Raw genomic sequence first — 25,570 nt, 5'->3', positions numbered from 1 at the left:
TATCCAGAGTTAATATGTTATCAGAAAGCTTACTTCTAGCTGCATGTGGTAATAGTACAAGTACTTCTGTCTTGTCAGAATTAAGTAATAGGAAGTTAATAGGCATCCAATATCTAATGTCCTTTACACATTCCTCAACTTTATTAATCTGGTGTCTGTCATCTGGCTTTGCTGAAACATACAACTGTGTATCATCAGCATAACAGTAGAAGATAATTCCATGCTTATGAATAATAATAACACACTTATTATTATTATTATTATTATTATTTTTTTAATTAAATGAACTGAGCTCTGAGATCTTTTTTTTTTTTTTTTTTTTTAGAATTATTGCATTTTAATAATAAAATAGGGCAAGGAAATCCTTTAAGCACTATGTTAACATTAGATATAATTCATTATACCTATCACACATAGATATAAGAATGTATACTTTAACTTCAACAAACTATGGAAAAACATACAACAGTGTTTGGTTTTAAGTTATTACTTTCAAGATAATATGAAACACACAGTAAATAATGTCAATGACAAATGGGTTTTCTTGGAACAATGGGTTTTAACATCCGGGTGTTTATGATAAGAAACAGGATATGACTGTATATAAAGGCTAACGTCCCTGGCTGTGCAGCATATGATTTAGTGCAAGCTTAAAGTCACAGTTAAGAAAATGAAGCTGATCCTAGCCTTGTGTGCCTTAGTAGCATTTGCAGAGTGCATCAGGTAAGTACCAAAACTTTTTATTAGAGCAACATGGCTGATGAGTCTACTGTAATGGAAATGGATCTGGGTGTTATTTTTGAATCCCTGTTAATTCTTCTTGTGTGTCAATGCGGTTGTACTTTTTGTTTTAATGTTGAAAACCGCTAAACCAATGTAAATAACACTGAGACTTTTCTGGCAGGGTGCCTCTGATCAAGGGTAAGACAGCACGTCAGAGACTACATGAGAAAGGCCTGTGGGAGGAGTACAGAAAGAAATATCCCTACAACCCACTGGTCAAGTTTCAACAGACCGGTACTGAGCCCATGACCAATGATGCTGATGTAAGTTAACCAAAACATATAGCACATCTCCTAGTATGTTTGTCCAAAGTGCAATATGCTGGCTTCTCAGTTTGTGCATTAAGTCTTGTTCTTGTCCATCTCAGCTCTCTTACTACGGTGTAATTTCCATCGGCAATCCTCCTCAGTCCTTCCAAGTGATTTTTGATTCTGGCTCCGCCAACCTGTGGGTGCCTTCTATCTATTGCTCAAGCCAGGCTTGCCGTAAGTATCAGTGGGGTTACATGGGAGACAGTCAATAAATACAAGCCATATGACTGCTTCATAAAAAAATTAGAGGTAAATGTTACTAAACATACTTATATTGCTTAAACATGAGCTCATAGTAATACTGCAACACTCTGGCAACTATTTGCCATAATTGGACAGACAGTCAGTTCAGCACTTTCACAGCACTAACAAATATCTCTGTCTTTTAGAGAACCACAATAAATTCAACCCAACACAATCCAGCACTTTCCAGACCAACAACCAGGCTCTGTCTATTCAGTATGGCACTGGCAGCATGACCGGATACCTGGGTTATGACACTGTGACGGTATTCAGTTTCTCCTACTGATTTGATCAAATTGATTTGAAATTATTTACAGACAGCTAATAAACAGAGACAGGTCCAGAAATCATGATGTTATAATGCTACAGTGTTAACATCCATATCAAAAAGTAAAATATAATAACAGATTCCAACTTTTGCCCTCGAACGATGCTAAAAAATATTAAAATATACTAATCCCATGTAAGCCTTCCAGTACTTAGTTTCCTGTAACTTTCTGCAAGGTTATTATAACCGCCCTAGGTAGTTTGGTATGATTTGTGTAATATGAGTCAAAAGCTGACAATTTTTCCTTCTTATTGTGAGCATCAGGCTTTTGGATCTAAACTAAATCACTGAGAAAAAAATGTGTTTCATTTCATTTGAGATTTAAAATGAATAAGATCCTGATCATTTCTGTAGTCGAAAGCGTATAAGATACTGCAACTAATAGGAAGAGTTAGATTTTGTAAAACAAACAAACAAACAAACAAACAACAACAAAAAAAAACCCAACAGCAACAATAAACAAACAAAAAAATCCCAGCAGTAATTGACTCCTAAGATTTCGTTCTGTAGGTCGGTGGAATATCAGTGCAAAATCAGATCTTTGGACTGAGTGAGACTGAGGCACCCTTCATGGCCAGCATGACGGCAGACGGTATCCTGGGTCTGGCCTACCAATCCATTGCCTCTGATGGTGCCACTCCTGTCTTTGACAACATGATGAGTCAGAATTTGGTCTCCCAGGATGTCTTCTCAGTCTACCTGAGCAGCAAGTATGCCTCTTTTTTTTCTCCTATTTTAATTTCAAATTATTCAACTAAGAATCAGTAGGATTTATGTTTGTATTTATCCAGTTTTCCAATCCTATTGTAGACTGGTGACTTTTCCAGTTTTCCAACATTTAGACAAGCTTTAGAAGTGGTTTGAGCTTCAGATATACCAAATTACACTGTTATAATTTGAGCTTAAAAAATGTCAGTCTACCTCAACCATGGCTCTATTTAAATTCTACAGTGGTCAGCAGGGTAGTGAGGTGCTGTTTGGTGAGATTGACACCTCCTACTACAATGGCAGCATCTACTGGATCCCTCTGTCCTCTGAGAGCTACTACCAGATCACCATGGACAGGTAGGCAGGTTATGAACCAGGTGCAATCATATAATATATACAAAACTCTATCAATGATTTATATAAGTATTTACACTGAGGTATGGTTGGTGTCTGGTGTGATGATGTTAAAGAATGTTTTCAGAGCATTACTGTTTTGAGATGTTTTTGTTGCAAGAATTTGTCTAATTTTATATATATATATATATATATATATATATATATATATATATATATATATATATATATATATATATATATATATATATTTTTTTTTTTCCAACATAATGTTTTTAAAGTTCAAATGTGTGTTGATGTAAGAATGTTAACAGCATTATTTTGAAAATGTTACAAATTAACCTTCTTAGACCCTTTAGAACACTTACAGTATCATGCTCTGTTATAGCTTGCACTGGGTGAAACATTTAACTATTACAGATTCAAAAATACACAAATATCAAAACCATGCAAAAATCATACTCTTAGAGCTCACCGGATACCATTTGCATTTCATAGATTTATACATTATGTATACTAAGTGAGCAATAATGCACAGCATTCTACTTCTCACTAACAGTAGCACAATTCCCAGTCATTTAAAATGCTAAGCAATGCTCACCAAAGCGACACTGTCATCAATTACAATTAGTTTTTTATTGTTTGCAGTGTTTCTATCAATGGGCAGACTGTTGCTTGCTCTGGAGGATGTCAGGCTATTATTGACACGGGCACTTCCAATATTGTTGGCCCATCCTCAGACATCAGCAACATTAACTCCTGGGTGGGCGCCACTGTAGACCAATATGGAGATGTGAGTTAATGTTTTAAAAACTTGATTAAAATCAAACCAAATTTTATAATTCTGCCTATAATATAATATTTATAAATATACATAAAAATTATAAATTAATAAATATAACACAATATTTATAATTGGAAAAAATATACGTGTATACAAAAATTGTCACGCTTTCCATGCAGGCTAGTGTGAACTGTAACAACATCCAGAGCATGCCTTCAATTACCTTCACCCTTAATGGCTACACCTTCACCATCTCTCCTTCATCCTACGTCAGACAGGTAAATCAAGACAAACTTCCCTTTCATATCATCTGCAAAAACCTGCATATTTAAGGTCACCTTTTCAAATTTCAATCCAAACATGTCATATTTACTATTTCATTCCCTACCCCCAGACCTCTTATGGCTGCAATACAGGTTTTAGTGGCAGCGGTGACTCTCTGTGGATTCTGGGTGATGTTTTCATCCGAAACTACTACACCATCTTTAACAGGCAGACCAACAGTGTTGGCCTGGCTCAGCTTGCTTAAAAGAGTGAACAATGTAATTTATCAATCTCTGTATGATTTATTGATCAATAGACCAGAAATTACAAACAATAAAGCATATAGTGTAGCAAAGAAATCTAGAATTGCTTATAGGTCTTCATTGTATTTTACATTTCTTTCATCAAATTAGATCATATATTTAGTTGCATGTACACAAAACTTTTCAAATTTGAAGCAAACAGATCATATTTTTTAATATGTTCAACCATGTTACAAATGATAAAAATAATCATCTTAAGGTCTTCAATCCCTCTGCATTGAAAATACATTTGCAAAAGTTTGCATGTCAGAAAGTATGAAAATAATTACGTCTGCTTTTAATTCATTATAACACCAAACATACCTAAATTCTCTGAGTCGACAACATTAAAGATATTTTAAGTAATACAAATGCAACATGTTTCCAGCATGAAACTTATAAAGTTTAGTCAATTTTCTCAAATAACCATGAAACTCATCTTTTAAAATCATATGTTACTAATAATATGTTCAATAATATGTAATAATTTTGCCCCTACAGAAACAAGGTGAAATAGAAGTGTTCTACATATTAAAATAAACAAATAAATAAAATAAGGTGATCAGATGTCCTCTTTTTCAGGATTAACATATGTTTCCTGTGTGGGTTTAGTTAAAGTTAATAAAAATAATTTTATAGTTACCATGGAAACAAACTTAAAGCTGTAACAACCCCATGAGTTTTTATTTGCTCCACACACCTTGTAGGCAACATCACTCATTGTGCATAATGCATAGCAGACATTGGTATTAAAACAAACAAACAAACAAACAAATAAACATACATGGAGGGGTTTGGGAGAGGTTTGTCCTGCAATTGGACACAGTTGGCCACTTGCAATAACCTAATTACATTACTGATTACTGCATGTAAAAAGTAATCAGATTACTAATTACTTTACTTTCAAGTTACTTTCAAAACCTACCAAACCTTCAAAAATACAAAACAATGTGAAACTCATAGTTCTTTCAGTAATTTTAGCACGTCAATGTATGACATGATCAGAAAAAGTTGGATTTATCATGAAACTTGCCTTGAGTGTTGTTACTGTTTGTAGAACTACCAGACTGATAACATATAAAACTTTTTTAACTAGGCTCATTTGGTGTCGCTAAACAAGGGGAGGCACAGCTAAGCTACAGTGTATGGGTTTAGCTGCTACAGTGCCATGCAAAGTACATTATCTTTCCTTATGCTCTGCTCAAATCATGTTCATGTAAACTGGAACTTATATAGACATTTAAAGACCTTGTTTTCCTGTTCAGCATCAGAGGATGTTACTGTTTCAGTTTCAATCCCTTTACTGGTTTGACACACACACACACACACACACACACACACACACACACACACACACACACACACACACACACACACACACACACACACACACACACACACACATATATATATATATATTGGCGTTTCTACATTTTTCTTCAAACTGACTGTGAGTTAGTGTTTGGCAGAACTGAGAGCTGTCAGCCAATAAAACACAAGTATTTCCATGTATTTTCCTCTAAACCCTGTCTGATTGGTCTCGCCGCCGTTCACTGAAGGTATAAAACTACAGGTGGTCTTCTTTATTGACGTTCCCACCATCTCTGGTGGGGACATCTTCCAGTTCTACATCATATCAAGCAGCAAAATCAAAGCTTATAGTATCACGTTTCTGTGAAAGCAAATCCTGCAACAACAGGGAATTTATATTTCACCAAGTCATCCCACGTGGAACAATAACACTTGTGTACTGAGAAAGGATTTTGGTTTTGTTTACCAAGTCACCTTTAGGATAAGATAAGAAATTTCTTGGAAACATTGCTATGAGGAATTTGTATAAGAGAGGTTTGCCCTGTAGTTTGACACAGTTGACAGCTAGCACGAATGAGCTGACCAAACAAAAACACAAAAGAAAGTTGCAGGCAAGATTTCTAGATAAAAAAATAGCCTACAAATAGCCTTCAAAGAGGATACAGCCAAACAGAAGCTTACTGTACGGCAGGAAATTGAATAAAATCTAAGATTAAAATATGGCATTGTGTGAGCTTTACATTTTTGTACTTTTTATCCTGAGGTGTCCTGATCAACCTGTGATGGAAGCTCCCCATAGCTTGCAGGGATAGAAAGCTATTGTGGTTAAATTGTTCCTAAGGTTCCTAAAAAAACAGCTCCTAAAGACTCTGGTTTTCAAATGTGATATATCTGATGGGATCTAACTGATCTAACTGATATAACTGAGCTAACTCATCCCCATAAATCCAAGATACAATGGATATAAAAAATCTACACACCCCTGCTAAAATGGTAGGATTCTGTAGAAGTAAAAAATGAAACTAAAATAAAAAATGTCAGAACCTTTCCCACTTTGCAACCAGATTATTGTACTTTTTCTGTTTTCCCATTAAAAAAGTTTGATTGTTTTTCAATTTATTTGAATAGTTTGCAATTTCACATTAAAGAATGTGAACTGTTCTGACATAATCTAGCTTAGTTTCATTTTTTACTTCACAAAACCCTGCCATTTTCCCAGGGGTGTGTAGACTGTTTTTATTATTATTATTATTATTATTATTATTATTATTATTATTATTATTATTATTATTATTAACAATAATAACAATAATAATAATAATAATAATAATAATAATAATAATAATAATAATAATAATAATAATAACTAATGTACATTCTTTTAAACCCATCTAGATAAATAAATTCTTAGCTTTCAATCATTAATTTCTAGCAGTGACCTATTTGGCTACCAGTATGAATCCATACAGAGGTTATGAAAATTCCTTTTATGTTGGAATTGCACTGTGTTTTTGTATTTTATGCATAAAAAAATTAGATCTAGTTCAAATGTGTAAACTTGTTTTTTAATTTTCATATTGGGGATGGATTTATTCATTTTACTACAGTAGGCTTGCAGCTTCTAACAATATGTTTTAAGTGTCAAATTTATACAACAGAATTTTCTTTATAGATCTACAGTACTCGCAAATGGTGTCACAGTGTCAATGCTCAAACACAGTGTGCCATTTTTGGGGGCTAAAGCACAAGAAAGCCAATTTCAAGAAATGAGCAAAGAATAATTTTCTTTTGTTATGAAATTTTCCGTTCTTGTTTCCTGATAAGTACATTTTGATATGAAATTCAAAGTTTTATTTGACCTTGGACAAGCACTCCACCAGAAGGAGGCACAACAACAGTTTCCAGTGTATATGTTTGCAAAAGATAAAGAACACAATCAGAGGAAAGGGTTTAAATTGTAAACTCATTAGTTTATGTTTTCTATTATGTATTAAAAAGTATGAATAACAATTAAATTTGTGTAAAAACTATTTTTTCAGCCTTAAAATTACTGTAAACATTGTATTAAGCTTCACTACTAAGCAATGCTTTGTCCCATTACTCCAGTCTTTCTTCATATTTTTGCAGCAATACCACGACAAATACAAACATTTATTTTATAAAATCTTTGCCAAGCTTTTTGATATATATATATATATATATATATATATATATATATATATATATATATATATATATATATATATATATATATATATACACACACATATATAATGTAGGTGCATGTGTATACACATATTTAAGGTGTGGAGTCAGAGATCACCCATTTAATGGCAAATGATAATGATGGGAAAATGTACAGTATATTAAGATCTTTGTGTGATTTTCTTAATTGTGTTAAATATTTTTCCCTATCATTATTATATAAAATCTATATATATTTTATCTGTACTACTGAACTTGCATAAATAAGTATTAAATAAGTTTATTTTATGTATTAGTTTTATTTCAGCTTCTTCATTTCAAACATATTCAAACACATAATTTAAAAATTTATTTTATTAAATAAACTGTGCTCTTTTCTGATAAAAGGTGCATTTTAGTAATAAAAGAGCCCAGTAAATCCTTTAAGCACAATTTTAACATTAGATATAATTCATTACACCTATCAGCCATAGATATAAGAATGTATACTTTAACTTCCACAAACTATGGAAAAACATACAACAGTGTTTGGTGTTAAGTTCAAGATAATATGAAATATAAAGAAAATTATGTCAATGACAAATGAGTTTTCTTGGAACAATGTGTTTTAACTTCTGGGTGTTTATGATAAGAAACATGATATGATTGTATATAAAGGCTAACGTCCCTGGCTGTGCAGTATATGATTTAGGGCAAGCTTAAAGTCACACTTAAGAAAATGAAGCTGATCCTAGCCTTGTGTGCCTTAGTAGCATTTGCAGAGTGCATCAGGTAAGTACTAAAACTCTTTATTAGAGCAACATGGCCGATGAGTCTACTGTAATAGAAATAGATCTGGGTGATATGTTTAATCCCTGTTAATTCTTCTTGTGTGTCATGTGCTTTTCTTTTAATGTTTAAAACTGATAAACCAATGTAAATAATAATAATAATAATATTATTACTTGCTTGGAGAAAACTTTATTTTAATAAGTAAATAAAGTTAATAATAAATGTATAAAGCGCCTTTAAAAACAGCTTCTCAAACGGCTGTACACAAAATAAGCAGTATACAGAAAAAAAAGTTCATAAGAATAACAACGTTAATAATAATAATAATAATAATAATTATAATTATTATAATAATAATAATAATAATAATAATAATAATAATAATAATAATAATAATAATAATAATAATAATAATAATTATAATAGAAGTAGACATCAGCAGTTAAGTGCAAGTTTAAAAAAGTGTGTCTTAAGTTGAGCTTTAAAAATGCCAAAGGTCTGAGCTTCCCTGAGTTCAGGAGGAAGAGAGTTCCAAAGTGAAGGAGCATAGACAGAAAAAGCCCTGTCACCCATAGATTTTAAGCGTGTTTGTGGAATAGTTAACAGATTACACTGTGAGGAACGCAGTCTGCGATTTGGGGTGTAGGGGACTACTAAACCAGATAAGTAATAAGGAGCCAAGCTATGTAATGCCTAGTATGTCAACATCGTGATCTTAAAATCGAACCTGACTGTGAGCCAGTGCAAGGACTCCAAAACGGGAGTAATATGTTCACATTTCCTGGTTCCTGTCAGGATCCTGGTGGCAGAGTTTTGTACATATTGCAGTTTGTTGATTATGGATTTAGAAACTCTGGCTAAAATGACGTTACAGTAACCCAACCGAGTAAATAACACTGAGACTTTTCTGGCAGAGTGCCTCTGATCAAAGGTAAGACAGCACGTCAGAGACTACATGAGAAAGGCCTGTGGGAGGAGTACAGAAAGAAATATCCCTACAACCCACTAGTCAAGTTTCAACAGACTGGTACTGAGCCCCTGACCAATGATGCTGATGTAAGTTAACCAAAACATATAGCACATCTCCTAGTATGTTTGTCCAAAGAGCAATATGCTGGCTTCTCAGTTTGTGCATTAAGTCTTGCTCTTGTCCATCTCAGCTCTCTTACTACGGTGTAATTTCCATCGGCACTCCTCCTCAGTCCTTCCAAGTGATTTTTGATTCTGGCTCCGCCAACCTGTGGGTGCCTTCTATCTATTGCTCAAGCCAGGCTTGCCGTAAGTATCAGTGGGGTTACACGGGAGACAGTCATTGAATACAAGCCATATGACTGCTTAATAAAAAAAGAGAGGTAAATGTTACTAAACATACTTATATTGCTTAAACATGAGCTCATAGTAATACTGCAACACTCTGGCAACTATTTGCCATAATTGGACAGACAGTCAGTTCAGCACTTTCACAGCACTAACAAATATCTCTGTCTTTAAGAGAACCACAATAAATTCAACCCAACACAGTCCAGCACTTTCCGGACCAAGAACCAGGCTCTGACCATTAAGTACGGCACAGGCAGCATGATCGGATACCTGGGTTATGACACTGTGACGGTATTCAGTTTCTCCTACTGATTTGATCAAATTGATTTGAAATTATTTACAGGACGGCTAATAAACAGAGACAGGTCCAGAAATCATAATGTTTGCCCTCTGAACCATGCTAAAAAATATTAAAATATACTAATCCCATGTAAGCCTTCCAGTACTTAGTTTCCTGTAACTTGCTGCAAGGTTATTATAACCGCCCTAGGTAGTTTGTTATGATTTGTGTATATGAGTCAAAAGGTGACAATTTTTCCATTAGTTGTCCTTCGTATTGTGAGCATCAGGCTTTTGGATCTAATCACTGAGAAAACATGTTTCTTTCATTTGAAATTTAAAAGGAATAAGATCCAGATATCTTCTGTAGTTGAAAGCGTATAAGATACTGCAACTAATAGGAAGAGTTAGATGTTGTAAAAAACAAAAAAAACAAAAAACAAATAAACAAAATAACAGCAGTGAGTGACACCTAAGATTTTGTTCTGTAGGTCGGTGGAATCTCAGTGCAAAATCAGATCTTTGGACTGAGTGAGACTGAGGCGCCCTTCATGGCCATCATGAAGGCAGACGGTATCCTGGGTCTGGCCTACAAATCCCTTTCCTCTGATGGTGCCACTCCTATCTTTGACAACATGATGAGTCAGAATTTGGTCTCCCAGGATCTATTCTCAGTCTACCTAAGCAAGTATGCCTATTTTTTTCTCCTATTTTAATTTTAGTTCAACATTTAGACAAGCTTTAGAAGTTGTTTGAGCTTCAGATATACCAAATTACACTGTTATAATTTGAGCTTAAAAAATGTCAGTCTACCTCAACTATGGCTCTATTTAAATTCTACAGTGGTCAGCAGGGTAGTGAGGTGCTGTTTGGTGAGATTGACACCTCCTACTACACTGGCAGCATCTACTGGATCCCTCTGTCCTCTGAGAGCTACTACCAGATCACCATGGACAGGTAGGCAGGTTATGAACCAGGTGCAATCATATAATATATACAAAACTCTATCAATGATTTATATAAGTATTTACACTGAGGTATGGTTGGTGTCTGGTGTGATGATGTTAAAGAATGTTTTCAGAGCATTATTGTTTAATGATCTTTTTGTTGCAAGAATTTGTCGATTTTTTTTAGAATTTCTTTCGAACATTATGTTTATAATGTTCAAATGTGTGTTGATGTAAGTATGTTAACAGCATTATTTTGAAAATGTTACAAATGAACCTTTTTAGAACCTTTAGAATACTTACAGTATCATGCTCTGTTATAGCTTGCACTGGGTGAAACATTTAACTATTATAGATTCAAAAACACACAAATGTCAAAACCATGCAAAAATCATACTCTTAGAGCTCACCGGATACCATTTGCATTTCATAGATTTATACATTATGTATACTAAGTGAGCAATAATGCACAGCATTCTACTTCTCACTAACACAGTAGCACAATTCCCAGTAATTTAAAATGCTAAGCAATGCTCACCAAAGCCACACTGCCGTCAATTACAACTATTTTTTTTTATTGTTTGCAGTGTTTCTATCAATGGGCAGACTGTTGCTTGCTCTGGAGGATGTCAGGCTATTGTTGACACTGGCACTTCCTATATTGTTGGCCCATCCTCAGAGATCAGCAACATTAACTCCTTGTTGGGCGCCACTGTAGACCAATATGGAATTGTGAGTTAATGTTTTAAAAACTTGATTAAAGTCAAACCAAATATTATAATTCTGCCTATGTTAGAAAATAAACATTTTAACTGGAAAAAATATGCATGTGTATACTAAAAATTGTCACGCTTTCCTTGCAGGCTAGTGTGAACTGTAACAACATCCCGAGCATGCCTTCAATTACCTTCACCCTTAATGGCTACACCTTCACCATCTCTCCTATATCCTATGTCAGTCAGGTAAATCTAGACAAACTTCCTTTTCATTTCCTCTGCAAAAACCTGCATATTTAAGGTCACCTTTTCAAATTTCAATTTAAACATGTCGTATTTACTCTTCATACCCCCCACCCCTCCACCCCTCTCTCTAGTATTCTTATGGCTGCAATGTAGGTTTTAGTGGCAGCGGTGACTCTCTGTGGATTCTGGGTGATGTTTTCATCCGAAACTACTACACCATCTTTAACAGGCAGACCAACAGTGTTGGCCTGGCTCAGCTTGCTTAAAAGAGTGAACAATGTAATTTATCAATCTCTGTATGATTTATTGATCAATAGACCAGAAATTGCAAACAATAAAGTACATAGTGTACCAAAAAAATCTAGAATTGCTTGTTGGTTTTCATTGTATTTTACATTTCTTTCATCAAATTAGATCATATATTTAGTTGCATGTACACAAAACTTTTCAATTTTGAAGCAAACAGATCATATTTTTTAATATGTTCAACCATGTTACAAATGATAAAAATAATCATCTTGAGGTCTTCAATCCCTCTGCATTGAAAATACATTTGCAAAAGTTTGCATGTCAGAAAGTATGAAAATAATTACGTCTGCATTTAATTCATTATAACACCAAACATACCTAAATTCTCTGACTCGACAACATTAAAGATATTTTAAGTAATACAAATGCAACATGTTTCCAGCATGAAACTTATATATGTTTAGTCAATTTTCTCTAATAACCATGAAACTCTCTTTTAAAATCATATGTTACTAATAATATGTTCAATAATATGTAATAATTTTGCCCCTACAGAAACAAGGTAAAATAGAAGTGCTCTACATATTAAAATAAACAAATAAATAAAATAAGGTGATATCTGATCCTCTTTTTCAGGATTAACATATGATTCCTGTGTGGGTTTAGTTAAAGTTAATAAAGATATTTTTATAGTTATCATGGAAACAAACTTAAAGCTGTAACAATCCCATGAGTTTTTATTCGCTCCACACACCTTGTAGGCAACATCACTCATTGTGCATAATACATAGCAGACATTGGTATTAAAACAAACAAACAAACATACATACATGGAGGGGTTTGGGAGAGGTTTATCCTGCAATTATACACAGTTAGCCACTTGCAATACCCTCACATTAGATTGTATATTAGATTATATATTAGATTATATAAACTTTAAAATTGTGCAGGCTGCGTGAAGGAGATTTGTTATCCAGGTGGGTGGGGACATCTTCCAGTTCTACATCATATCAAGCAGAAAAATCAAACAGCTTAGAGTATCACATGTTTTCTGTGAAAGAAAATCCGGCAACAACAGATAATTTATATTTCACCATTTCGGATGAGACGTTGAATTGAGGTCCCGACTCTCTGTGGTTATTAAATATCCCAGGACACTTCTCGTAAAAGAGTAGGGGTATAACCCTGGTGTCCTGGCAAAATTCCCCCATTGGTCTTTATCAATCATGGCCCCCTAATAATCTCCATCCCTGAATTGGCTACATCACTCTCCTCTCCTCTCCACCAATAGCTGGTGTGTGGTTGGCGGTCTGGCGCACTATGTATGCCGTTGCATCATCCAGGTGGATGTTACACACTGGTGGTGGTTGAGGAGATTTCCATACAATGTAAAGAGCTTTGCGTGTCTAGAAAAATGCTATACAAATGTAAGGAATTAAGGAATTAAGTCATCCCACGTGGAACAATAACACGTGTGGACTGAAAAGGAAAATGTGAATTTGTTCACCAAGTCATCTTTAACATAAGATATATTGTAGCAGGAAACATTGGTATGAGGAATTTGTTTAAGAGACGTTTGCCCTGTAGTTTGACACAGTTGACAGCTAGGACGAGGGAGCTGACCACACTAAACACAAAAGAAAGTTGCAGACAAGATTTCCAGCTAAGGTTTTTTTTTAAAAAAAATGTATTATTATTTTTTTTATACAGGCTACAAATAGCCTTCAAAGTGGATACAGCCACAGAGAAGCTGACTGTACAGCAGGAAATTGAATAAAATCTAAGATTAAAATATGTCAATGTGAAATTACAATGTATAAAAGTGGGCGGCTATGGCTCAGGTGGTAGAGCAGGTTGTCCACTAGGGTTGGCGGTTCGATTCCCGACCCACATGACTCCACATGCTGAAATGTCTTTGGGCAAGACATTGAACCCCAAGTTGCTCCCAATGGCAAGTTAGCGCCTTGCATGGCAGCTCTGCTACCATTGGTGTGTGAGTGTGTGTGTGAGTGAGTGAATGAGACACAGTGTAAATATATATATAAGTATATAAGTGCGCCATTTACCATTTAAAAGTTAAGTAATCATCAACAAGTGGAGAAAATGGGGCACCACATTGACAATAGCACGAACAGGATATTCCTCCAATATTTACAAAAAAGAGCAAGAAAAAAACTTACCAGTGAGGCTGCCAAGAGACCTACAGCAACATTAAAGGAGCTGCCGGAATATCAAATACTCACTGCATGTGTCGACAATCTCTTTTATTCTTCACATGTCTGGGTTATAGGGCTGCTTATCTTCAGCGAGAACTGGGGCTTTTATCAAGGTGGAGGGAATCATGAATAGCTACAAATACCAGGCAATTTTAGTGTAAAACCTTCAGGTGTCTGCTAGTAATCAGAAGATGAAAAGTAATTTCCCCCTACAGCATGACTCAAAGCCAATGCACAGCTGAGTTTTACCCCTAAACCCAAGATTATCCTTAAAAAAAAAACAAATAAACAAAACAAACAACTTACTCTGTCTCTGAGACCTCTACTCTGCTCACTTTGCTTTTCTAGAACTCAATTTTAAAATCATACATGGTAACACTACTTGTATTGTTCTCCGCTTGATATATATCGCTTTGCTTGTATTTCCTCATTTGTAAGTCACTTTGGATAAAAGTGTCTGCTAAATGAATAAATCTAAATGTAAATCTAAATCAAGAAAGCAATGGCTTAACCAAAAGAAGATTATTTTTTTTAAATGGCCTAGCCAGACGCCAGACCTGAATCCAGCTAACAATCTGTGGGGTGACCTGAAGCAGGCTGTGCACATGAGATGACCTTACAATTTGATGGATCGAGAATGTTTTTTCAAGAAAGAGTGGGAGTATATTGCCAGGTCAAGATAGTTGAAAGACTCTTACACAAAAAGACTGAGTGGTGTAGCAAAATCAAAAACTGCTTCAACAAAATGTTAGTTTGGGGTGTGCAAACTTATGCAACCTGATTATTGTACTTTTTCTGTTTTTCCCTTAAAAAAGTTTGATTATTTTTCACTTTATTTGAATAGTCTGCAATTTCACATTAAAGGTGGGAAATGTTCTGACATGATCTAGCTTAGTTTCATTTTTTCTTCACAAAAACCTGCCGTTTTAACAAGGGTGTGTAGACTTTTTATATTCTATTCTATATTCTAGTTCATATTGCATTCTTCCAAACCCATAATCCATACAGAGGCTATGAAAATTCCTTTTATGTTGGAATTGCACTGTGTCTGTGATTTTATTATTATTATTATTTTTTTAATAGTTCGAATGTGTAAACTTATTTTTTTTTAAAAACTCGTGTGTATGGATTTATTAATTTTACTACAATAGGCTTGCAGTTTCAGTGATATGTTTTTTAAACAATATGTTTTAACTTTCAAATTTGTAGCAGAATTTTCTCTATAGATCTACAGTAAAAACCTAAATAAATGACTGGAGAAAAAATGTGCAGATGCTTTCAGACAGACGAACTGAATGATAAAATTGACATGTATAAAAATGCTGAGCAGGTCTGTGACCTCAGTTTTGGATTAATCTGGAAAGAGGAAAAGGTCTATGGCACTTCATGGCACTGCAGGACATGAACAGACTCGCAGCAAGAATATTTTGTGGTTATATATATTATAAACTACATATTATAGAGATATATTATAGTAGGATGCAGTACATAGACCTCTTATCACAAAGACAAATAGAAAATGTAATTTCAGTGGGGAAAATACATGATATTTCAGTGGGGTCGGTGAGTATGGCATATACTCCGTTATAACGTGGAGGCATTTTACTGGCATGGTTTGGGTCCACTTGTGTCACTGCAAATGAACACAGTTTTTTTCCTGACTGATCACCTTTATCCTATGATACATTTTTAACGTCAGTTGTCTTTTCCAAGAAGAAAACACAACTGAGCACAAAGGCTCACTGAATGGTGTGATGAGTATAGAAATGGTGTTTTGGACCGACGTTTTACACAGTGTTCTCCACAACCATCATTAAAAAAACTTATATTTTGGAAGAAAGGTGTTCATCCCTCTAGTAAATTTCCAGAGACTTGTAGAATAGACTCCACGACACATTGAAGCTAATACACTTTCTCTTGGGTTTTCCTTGAATATCTATGTATTTTCTTAAATTGTATTTATTATTATTATTATTATTATTATTATTATTATTATTATTATTAGTAGTAGTAGTAGTAGTAGTAGTATATAAGTGCAAATGCTAATTTTCTTCAGTACATCACATGGTTCAGGATTGAAGAAGTGTTGCAATAAATGTCACATGTCCAGTATTAGTTCATCTACTTTCATTATTTTCTCCTCTTAGTTTAGCTTAAAAATGAGAGGGAAAGTAAAACTATACTAATTATGTAGTATTTACATATTAATAGATTATGGTGGATATTTTACTATTGCAGGCTTAAAAGTTAAATTTCAGTAGAATAGTATTCTTCCATATCAGTATTATTATAAACAATCCATTGTGTGTGGAAAATAAAATCACAGGTATATAAACATGGCTCTGTGTTTATATGGAAAATACTGATAACACAAAAGATGTAAGTCACACCAGAATTTATCATTGTGTGAAATAGATTAGATTTTGAATCTCATATCTCAATTTCCGCACACATAAATGTTATACTTCTTTAACCAGTTTGATTTGTCACAAACTCTTTAGTTGACATCATTGTTAATTTCTTACTTCTTACTATTTCTTTAATTAACTTTTATTTGTTTGTTTTGATTAAATTCTTATGTCACATTAGGACAAAAAAACAACAATGCGTTTCTAACAAACGATCAGTTAAAAAGTTTCAGATAATAAATACACTGAGACAGTGAGATGAAGCTCTACCCTAATATTTGATTCAAGCAAACATACAGTACTGTGTAAAAGTTTTAGGCACGCTATTTTATTTAGTAAAAACTTTGTTATAGGTTTTTATTTTATGACTTCTTTATCTAATCAGTACAAAAACATTTTGGATTACCAAACATTAGTTTTCAAGCACGAAATTAAATGTTAGCGAAAAATGTTTGTATGTCAGTAAAGAAAGCAGAATATTATGTGGTAAGAGACATTTTTCAGACAAAAAACACAATGAAGGCTGCTGGGCTTTGCTGCAAAAATAAGAAGCAAGTCCAACAGTCAACGTCTCCAAAAGAACTGTGGTTGGTTCTGCAAGATACTCAATAAAATGTACAGCTCATATCCTCATAAACCTGCACTAATTCTACATGAGACTACTCTTTTTTTTTTTTTTTAAAGCAAAGGGTCATCACACCAAATATTGCCTTTGTTTCATTTATTACTGTTTACTGCTCTTTATGGTATTTTTTTTAAATGGAAAAATATTTAATTTAATTATTTCTGAAGGCATCTTAGCTCTACAGCATTTCTTTGCATGTGCCTAAGACTTTTGCACAGTATTGTACATAATTAAATATATACAGTATCATACATTTTACTAATAAATTTGTTACGACCATGTATTTGTGTATATCTATGTATAGCTTCCTTTGAATATAGTTGTCATAATGCCAGCCCATTATTGACATTTGATATAATTCCTTTATCAAAGGTAAAGGTTATCACAGTGAAGAGGGGGACCTAGTAACCTTGACAAAAAAAAGTTTGATGTTCCAAGATTAAAGCTCCAAAACAATTCAGAAAAACACATATGAAAACAATTCCAATGTTATACAACAAGATATTCCTCACCTAATCATTCTTTTATCAGTTTCAAATGGAAAAGTAAAGTAAAGAGACTGTACTCTACCGGTATATAAAGCATCAGGTCTCTCTGTGTTTTATCTCATTCAGAAGACCTTCAGTGAAGAAAATGAAACAGATTCTGCTGCTGTGTATGCTGGTGGCACTCGCACAGTGCATCAGGTAAGACTTGACTTTTTTTTTGTCTTTTTCTTAAAGAAATATTATACATTACATGTAAGGACAGAATTTGGTGTTACTATTTAAAATGACTGGACATGTAAATGTGCTATTTGTATGTCAATGAGGATATATATATATATATATATATATATACTTAATTATGCTTATGGGCTCTGTGCTCTCACTGTTTGTAAATCTATGCTGGATTCTGTTTTGTGTCATTTTCGATGAAAGCTATATAAATGATATTAATATCATAATAATTTATGGTACAGGGTGCCATTGATTAAGGGCAAAACTGCACGGCAGAGGCTGCAGGAGAAAGGCCTATGGGAGGAATACAGAACTAAATATCCTTATGTCCCCTGGGTCAAGTTTGTTCAGACTGGTCAAGAGTCCATGACCAACGATGCTGATGTATGTTAACCAGAATCATGTTTTTTAATTAGGCTTTTTATTTAATTTGTGTTTCTTATTTTGCTTTCACCCACAAAGAAATAAATATTCAATATATTCATAAAGTGGAAGAAATGCTATGTCTGCTATAACAAAAATTATGTTCTGACATATATTCTTGTCCCTTTTAGCTTTCCTACTATGGTGCGATCACCATCGGGACTCCTCCTCAGTCCTTCACAGTGCTTATGGACACAGGCTCGTCTAATCTGTGGGTGCCGTCTGTCTACTGTTCAAGCCAAGCCTGCCGTGAGTATTATAAGACTTGAAGTTACTGAATATCTAAAGATCTCTTCACTGAAATCAATCTTTCCATGGGGTCAAATGAATCGTATATCCATGGCAGGTAAAGTGGGACTAGATTTTTTTTTTTTCCTTTAGAGAACCACGATCAGTTCAATCCACAGCAGTCCAGCACTTTCCAGAGCACCAATGAGTCTATCTCTGTTCAGTATGGCACGGGCAGCATGACCGGCTATTTGGGATATGACACTGTGACGGTAATTATAATTTCTTTGACACACAAACTAATCATTGAAACTCCTTCTGGGAGACAAAGGAAATTTATTCTTTTTATTTTATATTTAACTTGAGAAAAATGCAACATGAAAAAGTGGCATCTCTTAATTAATGGCCTACATAGACATATTCAGCAAAAAAAAAAAAAAAAGAGAGAAAGAAAAAAAGATACTGCTTTAATTTCTACCATTTTTTTTTAACATGTGTAAATATTTGTATTAACATAAAACATTCAACAACTGAGATATAAACTGAACAATTTTCACAGACATTTGATGACCAGAAATGGAACAATGAGTCCCTGAACAAAGAGGGGGTCAATATTAAAATTAACAGTCAGTATCTGGTGTGTTCACCAGCTGCTTTAAGTACTACAGTGCATCTCATCCTCATAGACTGCACCACATTTGTCAGTTCTTGCTGTGAGAAGTTACTCCATTCTTCCACCAAGGCATTTGCAAGTTCTCGATCACGTCTGGGGGGCCACATGCTTACATGTAATTTTCCATTGCAAGGACGATCAGCTGTCCTTCCTGTCTGCCTGTAGCACTGTCTTAGGTGTGTTACATTGACATTGCAGCTTATTGCTCTGGACACATCTGCAGTCCTCATGCATCCCTGCAGCAGGCCTATGGCATGTTCACGCATGTTCAAGCATGTTCATACATCAACACGTAAATGTCTAGTACAATATACAAATTCAGGTTTATCTTGTGGGTAGCATGGCATTACTGTCTGAGTTTTTCATAGTTTTCTAATGAGCTCTGGGTTTTCTGCAATTCTGGCTGACATGTTTTATCACCTCAACAAATATACAGATAACAGTATTAAATAACAAAATGCCATTTAAAGTAATAAGAGCAACAACAACAACAACAAAAAAGTCCTGTTAAAACACTAATACCGTACAGGACTGTCTTGGAGTTGCAGGGCTTAGTATTTTTTATCTGAATTAAAAAGGAATTTTTCAAAAGGAATTTTAAATGTGTGTTTGGATATAAAGATGTAAATGTTTATTATTCAATTGCAAGATTGATTAATTGCTTAAAGTCATACCTAAATAACTGATGTTATGTTACTGGAGAGTGACTCCTAAGCGTTTGTGCTGTAGGTTGGTGGAATCTCAGTGCAAAATCAAATCTTCGGACTGAGTGAGACTGAGGCGCCCTTCATGGCCAGCCAAGTACCAGACGGCATCATGGGTCTGGCCTACCAGTCCATTTCCTCTGATGGTGCCACTCCTGTCTTTGACAACATGATAAGTCAGAATTTGGTCTCCCAGAATGTCTTCTCAGTCTACCTGAGCAGCGAGTATGGTGATCCCTAAAACAACTAGTTTTCTAGTGTATCATTAATATAAAAATATAAATAAAATTCCAGAAATATCTGTCATTCAAGACTGCTTACCACTTCAGGTTAGAATTCTTAAGCTCTGAGTGCTTTGAAACTTCTACATAAAATTGTAATGTCTCAAAGGTCTGCTAGGTTTGCTTTGAGAAAGTGAAATGGATCTGTTTATATCTTTTAGTGAGCAATCGGGCAGCATGTTGTTCCTGGGAGAGATTGACACCTCCTACTACACTGGCAGCATCTACTGGATCCCTCTATCCTCTGAGAGCTACTACCAGATCGCCATGGACAGGTAATCTGCAACATGTTATAATCAATTGTATACTGAATCATGGATCAACATAAATAATATTTACAGTAATCTCTTAAGCTGCAGAGTTTAATACTTTGGCAATTCCTGTCACACCATTCCTCTTTTCTTTATATTATAAATCTATATTAGGACCTTAATTCCAAAAAAGTTGGGACAATATGGAAAATGCAAAAAAATCAACAGAAAGAGTAATTTGAAAATTCAATTCACCTTGTACTATATGGAAAACACATTATTAACACATTATTTGATGTTTTACTTAATTTATTTGTGAAAATATACACTCATTTCAAATTTGATGACTGCAACACATTTTGTTTACCACTGTGTAATATCACCTTTTCTTTTAATACCACTTATTAAGCATTTGGGGGCTGAAGACACCAGTTGGTTAAGTTTAGCAAGCTGAATTTTCCCACATTCATCCATTATACATTTCTTCAGCTGCCCAACTGTACGGGACCTTCGTTGCCTTATTTTGCACTTAATGTGCCACATATTCTCAATCGGAGACAGGTCAGGACTGCAGACAGGCCATGCTAGCACCTGCACTCTCTGCTTACGCAACCATGTGCTTGTAATCCGGGCAGAATGTGGTTTGACGTTGTCCTGCTCTGAATGGCAGCATATGTTGCTCCAAACTGTGTACATATCTTTCTGCATTAATGGTGCCCTCACAGATGTGCAAGTTACCCATGCCATGGGCACTGACACACCCCCATACCATGACAAATGCTGGCTTTTGGACCTGACGCTGATAACAGCTTGAATGCTCCTTTTCCTCTTTGGCCCGGAGAAAACAACGGCTGTTTTGTCCCAAAACTATTTGAAATGTTGACTCGTCGGTCCACAAAACATGATTCCACTGTTCTACAGTCTCGGATGAGACTGAGCCCAGAGAAGTCGGTGGCGATTCTGGACAATTCTGCTTTACATCCTAGCGATTTGTCTTTGGGGAATGTTGTTGACAAAGTGTTGGATTATTTGCTGATGCATCTGTTGGTAGATTGACAAGCCTCAATCCATCCTTTCGCTTGAAGGACTAGGCCTTTTTTGGAGGCTCCTTATGTACTATGATTAGACAATTGCCTCACCTGTTTCAAATCACCTTATTTCAACTTGTCACATCGCTATTAGTCCTAAATTGCCCCTCTCCCAACTTTTTTGGAACGTGTTGCATGCATCAATTTCAAAATAAATGTTTACCTTTACAAATCACTCCTCTTTGTTTTTATTACCATTTTCCATACTGTCCCAATTTTTCAGGAATTGGTGTTGTATAACTCTAGCTTCATCTGGTCTTTTGCAGTGTTACCATCAATGGACAGGTTGTTGGTTGTAGTGGTGGTTGTCAAGCTATTGTTGATACCGGGACTTCCCTTATTATTGGACCAAGCAGTGATATCAGCAACCTGAATGCCTATCTTGGTGCTCAGACAGACCAATATGGAGATGTGAGTGGATGTATAACACCGGCTTTTTGATTTCTACCTAATGTAACTACTTCTAACTAGTTCAAAATTGGCTTTATTGACAATACCAAAATGTTTTTATTGCAGGCTATTGTGAGCTGCAGCAGTATCCAGAGCATGCCTTCAGTTACCTTCACCATTAATGGCTATGCCTTCGCCATCCCTCCATCATCCTTTGTCACCCAGGTCTGTATAACACTCTTTGTGACTTAAATGTTCAAACTGTGTGAGAAATGTGATTAACAGATTTGAGCTGGAACATAAAGAAATGTATCTAGGTGAGTAATTCAATGACATTATGCTGCTTCTAGGGCTCCAGCAGCTGCCAAACAGGTTTCTCAGGTGGCAACTTCGGAAGCAGTTTCTCCTGGATCTTGGGTGATGTTTTCATCAGGAATTGGTACACCATCTTTAACAGGGCGAACAGCACTGTGGGCCTGGCTCAGCTGGCTTAAGAACTAATGGCAAAGGGGTTGAAATATTAACCCTTTATGTTTGTCTTTTATAAAGTTATATGTGAAAACATGTAAGATAGCAAATAAAGTGACAAACAATAAAGGAAAAATAACATCATCACAAATCAACCTGTTTGTGTTACTGCTTTATCACTGTAAAGACATTACAGGTAAATTGATGATACTAGATCCATTTGCGCATACGGATTATAAGAGGTGAATTGGGTAAAATAAGATGTATATTTTGAGGTCAAAATGTATATTATATTAGGAATTTGCAGGAAACAAAACAAAAAAGGCGCTGGCAGTTGTCCACTTATTTGTATACCCATGGTCACATATGTAACTTACCACTCAATAGTCTCAGGCTTGCTTAAATTAGTTTAGAGTTTATTTCAGGTGTGTATGTTGTAGTATGTTTACACTAATATGAGCTGACAACCTGTGTGCTCAGAGCTACTACTGGGTCTAATATTATCTTCTTAACCACACTATAGTGCATTATTCCTCTGTGATTAACTATTTGAATTGCAAATACTATGTTGAAGTGCATCAATGTTGAGAGCAATCAGTCATGGAATTTTTTCCTATTTGTTCCATCAGATGGAGTCAGCATGACACAGTATCATGTGTTTTATACTTTGCTGTAAAGAAAAAAGTCTGATATACCAATATTTTAACACTTATTTCCATATAAAATTGGAAATAAACAGAAGGATTTAGAATTAATATTTAAAACAAATGCTCAACAAACAAAAGGCAAATGCTCAACATCTTGAATATTTAATATTCAAGACTGTACACTATTTCCAGGTCCTTATTTAAAAGTAAGCAAATTTGTGATATTGACCATGTTAACTGCTCTGTGCAGAAGTTTAGATTTTCCTCATTACTAATCTCTTCTATTGAAGCATGTATTCAGACAACACACCAATGAATTTGATCTAAAATGGATCATAAGGTTTTGCATAAACTTGTGGCGTCCAGCCAGTTTGAGTGCACACTGTTGTTAATACGAAAAGGGGATGTACCAAATATTAAGAAACTCTGAAAATTCATATTTCAAAGACTCTACTTTTCACTCAAGTTGTTGTCAATGATATAATTATTAATGGAAATTGTTGTATTAAATTAGAAAAGAATGCAAAATAGTAGCACTTGTGGTCTCAGACCTTTGGACCCCACTGTATTAGACAAGTTCATTAAATATTGTAAAATTTTAGTGGCAAAAAATATCTAATCAACCACTCTAATAAAAACAGTCACATATCATGATTATGTTTTTCACTGATCATAAAACTCCTGCTATTGTAGCGTACTCTACGCTGTCCTGTGTTTTCAGTGTATTGCCTGAATCAGGTCTTGAGTTGTGGATGTCCAGGTTGGCATATATGGTGGATGTTTTTTGATGGAGCTTGAAATCCACTGTGGTGTAGATGAGCTCCTGAGGTAGCTGCTGCAGAATGCAAAGACACTGAAGTCAGAAATATTACAAGAAACGAAATATAATGGTTCAAAATTTGTAATGGCAGTCAAGTGAAAATAATGGCAGTCTGGTGTTAAAATGGGTTGCATTTGTTCTAAGCATGTGAGGATGAGTCAGTTAGATGATTCAGTCTTACTTGCGTGACGTTGGGTGCACTAGGGAAGCTTCTACCACACTGATCTAAAATCATGGAATACACAGTGTTAAGTAATATGAATTCATGCTATCTATATGTGAGGTCTTGTTCATGATCTAAAAATCCTGTGATATTAAATGTGTCGTTTCTCATGCCTACCTCTTGACTTCTTTTTAAAGTAGACCACGGTCAGTGTGATGGACATGATGAGAATGATTGCCACGATGCCAAAAATGGTTCCCAGTGTGACTTTCAAGGTCCATTTATTGCTGATCAGCAAACAAGCGCGAAGAAGTAAAACTGGACTTAAATGATATCACTATGCAATGATTCAAATTACTGTAGTCAAGAGCAATGTGAGCAGATTGAAAAGTGTAACATGACTAACATATAGGTTGTCATATGCTATGAATGTGTGTTAGAGCTAGGTAGATATTTAGTGTTTGAGCTTACCTAGATATCTCTTGGTGTTTCTCTAAGAGGTGCTGTGCTGAGCTGACTGGCGAGATGGTGGATTTTAGAAAGGCTAGTATTGGGTTCAGTTCAGTCTCACTGTCTGAATCAATGTGCAAGAAAACAAGCTCATTTATGAAACAGGTTGTCACAAATCATCTGAACCAAGTTAAGTAATTAAGACCTTACCAGCTATAACAACTTGAAAATCCTGGTATTTTTGTGTCCCAAGGATTTCACATCTGTATCGCCCAGCATCCATTGAGCGCACATTCCAGATTCGTACATCAAATGTTCCAGAGTATGTATAGGTTTCTATTCTTCCTTTGTAAGCATTATGAACATATCCATTGCTAATCACAAAAATTATGCACCCATAGATAGTAAACTTACAACAGGATTTGTCATAGGAATTATAGTTTGGAAGAAACACAAATCTTAGAAGCATTTCTCCAGACAACTCCAGATGTAGTTGTCCTTTTGTAGGAGTTATACCTGATGATGCAAACAATGTAGACAACAATAAGATTTAATAATAATAATTAAAAAAATCCTTTCTTTTAAATAAACAGAAGCAGACACACCCTCACCATTTGTGAAACAGAAAAGGAAGAAGTAGAAAAGCTTCATTTTGGCTCCTCAGACTCACAGGCTTCCTCACAGATCCAGGATGATTCTGCTCAGTGACTGAAATGAGGAACCACACTTACAAGGATATGATGTACTGCCTGATAGAATTATTTTGCTTATCAAGACACCAGTCTTGTGTGAGTTATTTCCCCTTTTTCACAATGCGTTCGCTCTAACACAACAGATCAGAAAATTGGGATATACAGTAGTTTATCATTATAATTAATTCACATAAAAACAATTA

At 34.9% G+C, this 25,570-nt stretch overlaps 4 protein-coding genes across 4 annotated transcripts; 3 read left to right on the top strand and 1 right to left on the bottom strand.

Annotated features, from left to right (window-relative positions):
• Positions 1-644: 644 nt before the first annotated feature.
• On the top strand, positions 645-4,134 carry pepa (pepsin A; the record flags this gene model as incomplete). Its single annotated transcript, NM_001201015.1, is given in 9 exon segments — positions 645-723; positions 905-1,046; positions 1,151-1,268; positions 1,484-1,602; positions 2,176-2,375; positions 2,617-2,730; positions 3,376-3,520; positions 3,691-3,789; positions 3,906-4,134. Coding segments are annotated over 9 exon segments (1,125 nt in total). The 3' UTR covers positions 4,041-4,134.
• Positions 4,135-8,256: 4,122 nt separating this feature from the next.
• Positions 8,257-12,232, top strand: LOC108265564 (pepsin A). Its single transcript, XM_017468052.3, has 9 exons — positions 8,257-8,364; positions 9,279-9,420; positions 9,525-9,642; positions 9,857-9,975; positions 10,455-10,651; positions 10,807-10,920; positions 11,498-11,642; positions 11,774-11,872; positions 12,004-12,232. Exons 1-9 carry the CDS (start codon positions 8,312-8,314, stop codon positions 12,136-12,138), a joined length of 1,122 nt encoding a protein of 373 aa, XP_017323541.1. The 5' UTR covers positions 8,257-8,311; the 3' UTR covers positions 12,139-12,232.
• Positions 12,233-17,950: 5,718 nt separating this feature from the next.
• LOC108265567 (pepsin A) lies at positions 17,951-22,750 on the top strand. Its single transcript, XM_017468056.3, has 9 exons — positions 17,951-18,056; positions 18,332-18,473; positions 18,644-18,761; positions 18,894-19,012; positions 20,143-20,342; positions 20,560-20,673; positions 22,004-22,148; positions 22,254-22,352; positions 22,478-22,750. The coding sequence occupies exons 1-9, from the start codon at positions 18,004-18,006 to the stop codon at positions 22,619-22,621; spliced, it is 1,134 nt and encodes a 377-aa protein (XP_017323545.1). The 5' UTR covers positions 17,951-18,003; the 3' UTR covers positions 22,622-22,750.
• Position 22,751: 1 nt separating this feature from the next.
• Positions 22,752-25,554, bottom strand: LOC108265568 (uncharacterized). Its single transcript, XM_017468057.3, has 6 exons — positions 25,287-25,554; positions 24,886-25,191; positions 24,697-24,799; positions 24,403-24,512; positions 24,244-24,287; positions 22,752-24,077 (listed from the first exon to the last, which is right to left on the bottom strand). Exons 1-6 carry the CDS (start codon positions 25,324-25,326, stop codon positions 23,913-23,915), a joined length of 768 nt encoding a protein of 255 aa, XP_017323546.1. The 5' UTR covers positions 25,327-25,554; the 3' UTR covers positions 22,752-23,912.
• Positions 25,555-25,570: the final 16 nt, after the last annotated feature.

Source organism: Ictalurus punctatus, chromosome 5 (genome assembly GCF_001660625.3).
Source record: "Ictalurus punctatus breed USDA103 chromosome 5, Coco_2.0, whole genome shotgun sequence".
Lineage (NCBI taxonomy): Eukaryota > Metazoa > Chordata > Actinopteri > Siluriformes > Ictaluridae > Ictalurus > Ictalurus punctatus.
This window is presented reverse-complemented; position numbering and strand designations above follow the sequence as displayed.

Bases quoted from the DNA above. Each gene is read 5' to 3' on its own strand.
- LOC108265564 (XM_017468052.3), top strand. From the start codon at position 8,312: ATGAAGCTGATCCTAGCCTTGTGTGCCTTAGTAGCATTTGCAGAGTGC. The intron at 9,421-9,524 runs GTAAGTTAACCA...TGTCCATCTCAG, and splicing joins CCCTGACCAATGATGCTGAT to CTCTCTTACTACGGTGTAAT. The intron at 10,652-10,806 runs GTATGCCTATTT...TAAATTCTACAG, and splicing joins TTCTCAGTCTACCTAAGCAA to TGGTCAGCAGGGTAGTGAGG.
- LOC108265567 (XM_017468056.3), top strand. From the start codon at position 18,004: ATGAAACAGATTCTGCTGCTGTGTATGCTGGTGGCACTCGCACAGTGC. The intron at 18,057-18,331 runs GTAAGACTTGAC...TTTATGGTACAG, and splicing joins GCACTCGCACAGTGCATCAG to GGTGCCATTGATTAAGGGCA. The intron at 22,353-22,477 runs GTCTGTATAACA...TGCTGCTTCTAG, and splicing joins CATCATCCTTTGTCACCCAG to GGCTCCAGCAGCTGCCAAAC.
- LOC108265568 (XM_017468057.3), bottom strand. From the start codon at position 25,326: ATGAAGCTTTTCTACTTCTTCCTTTTCTGTTTCACAAATG. The intron at 25,192-25,286 runs GTGAGGGTGTGT...TTGCATCATCAG, and splicing joins CCTTTTCTGTTTCACAAATG to GTATAACTCCTACAAAAGGA. The intron at 24,513-24,696 runs GTAAGCTCAAAC...TTTGCTGATCAG, and splicing joins AAACACCAAGAGATATCTAG to CAATAAATGGACCTTGAAAG.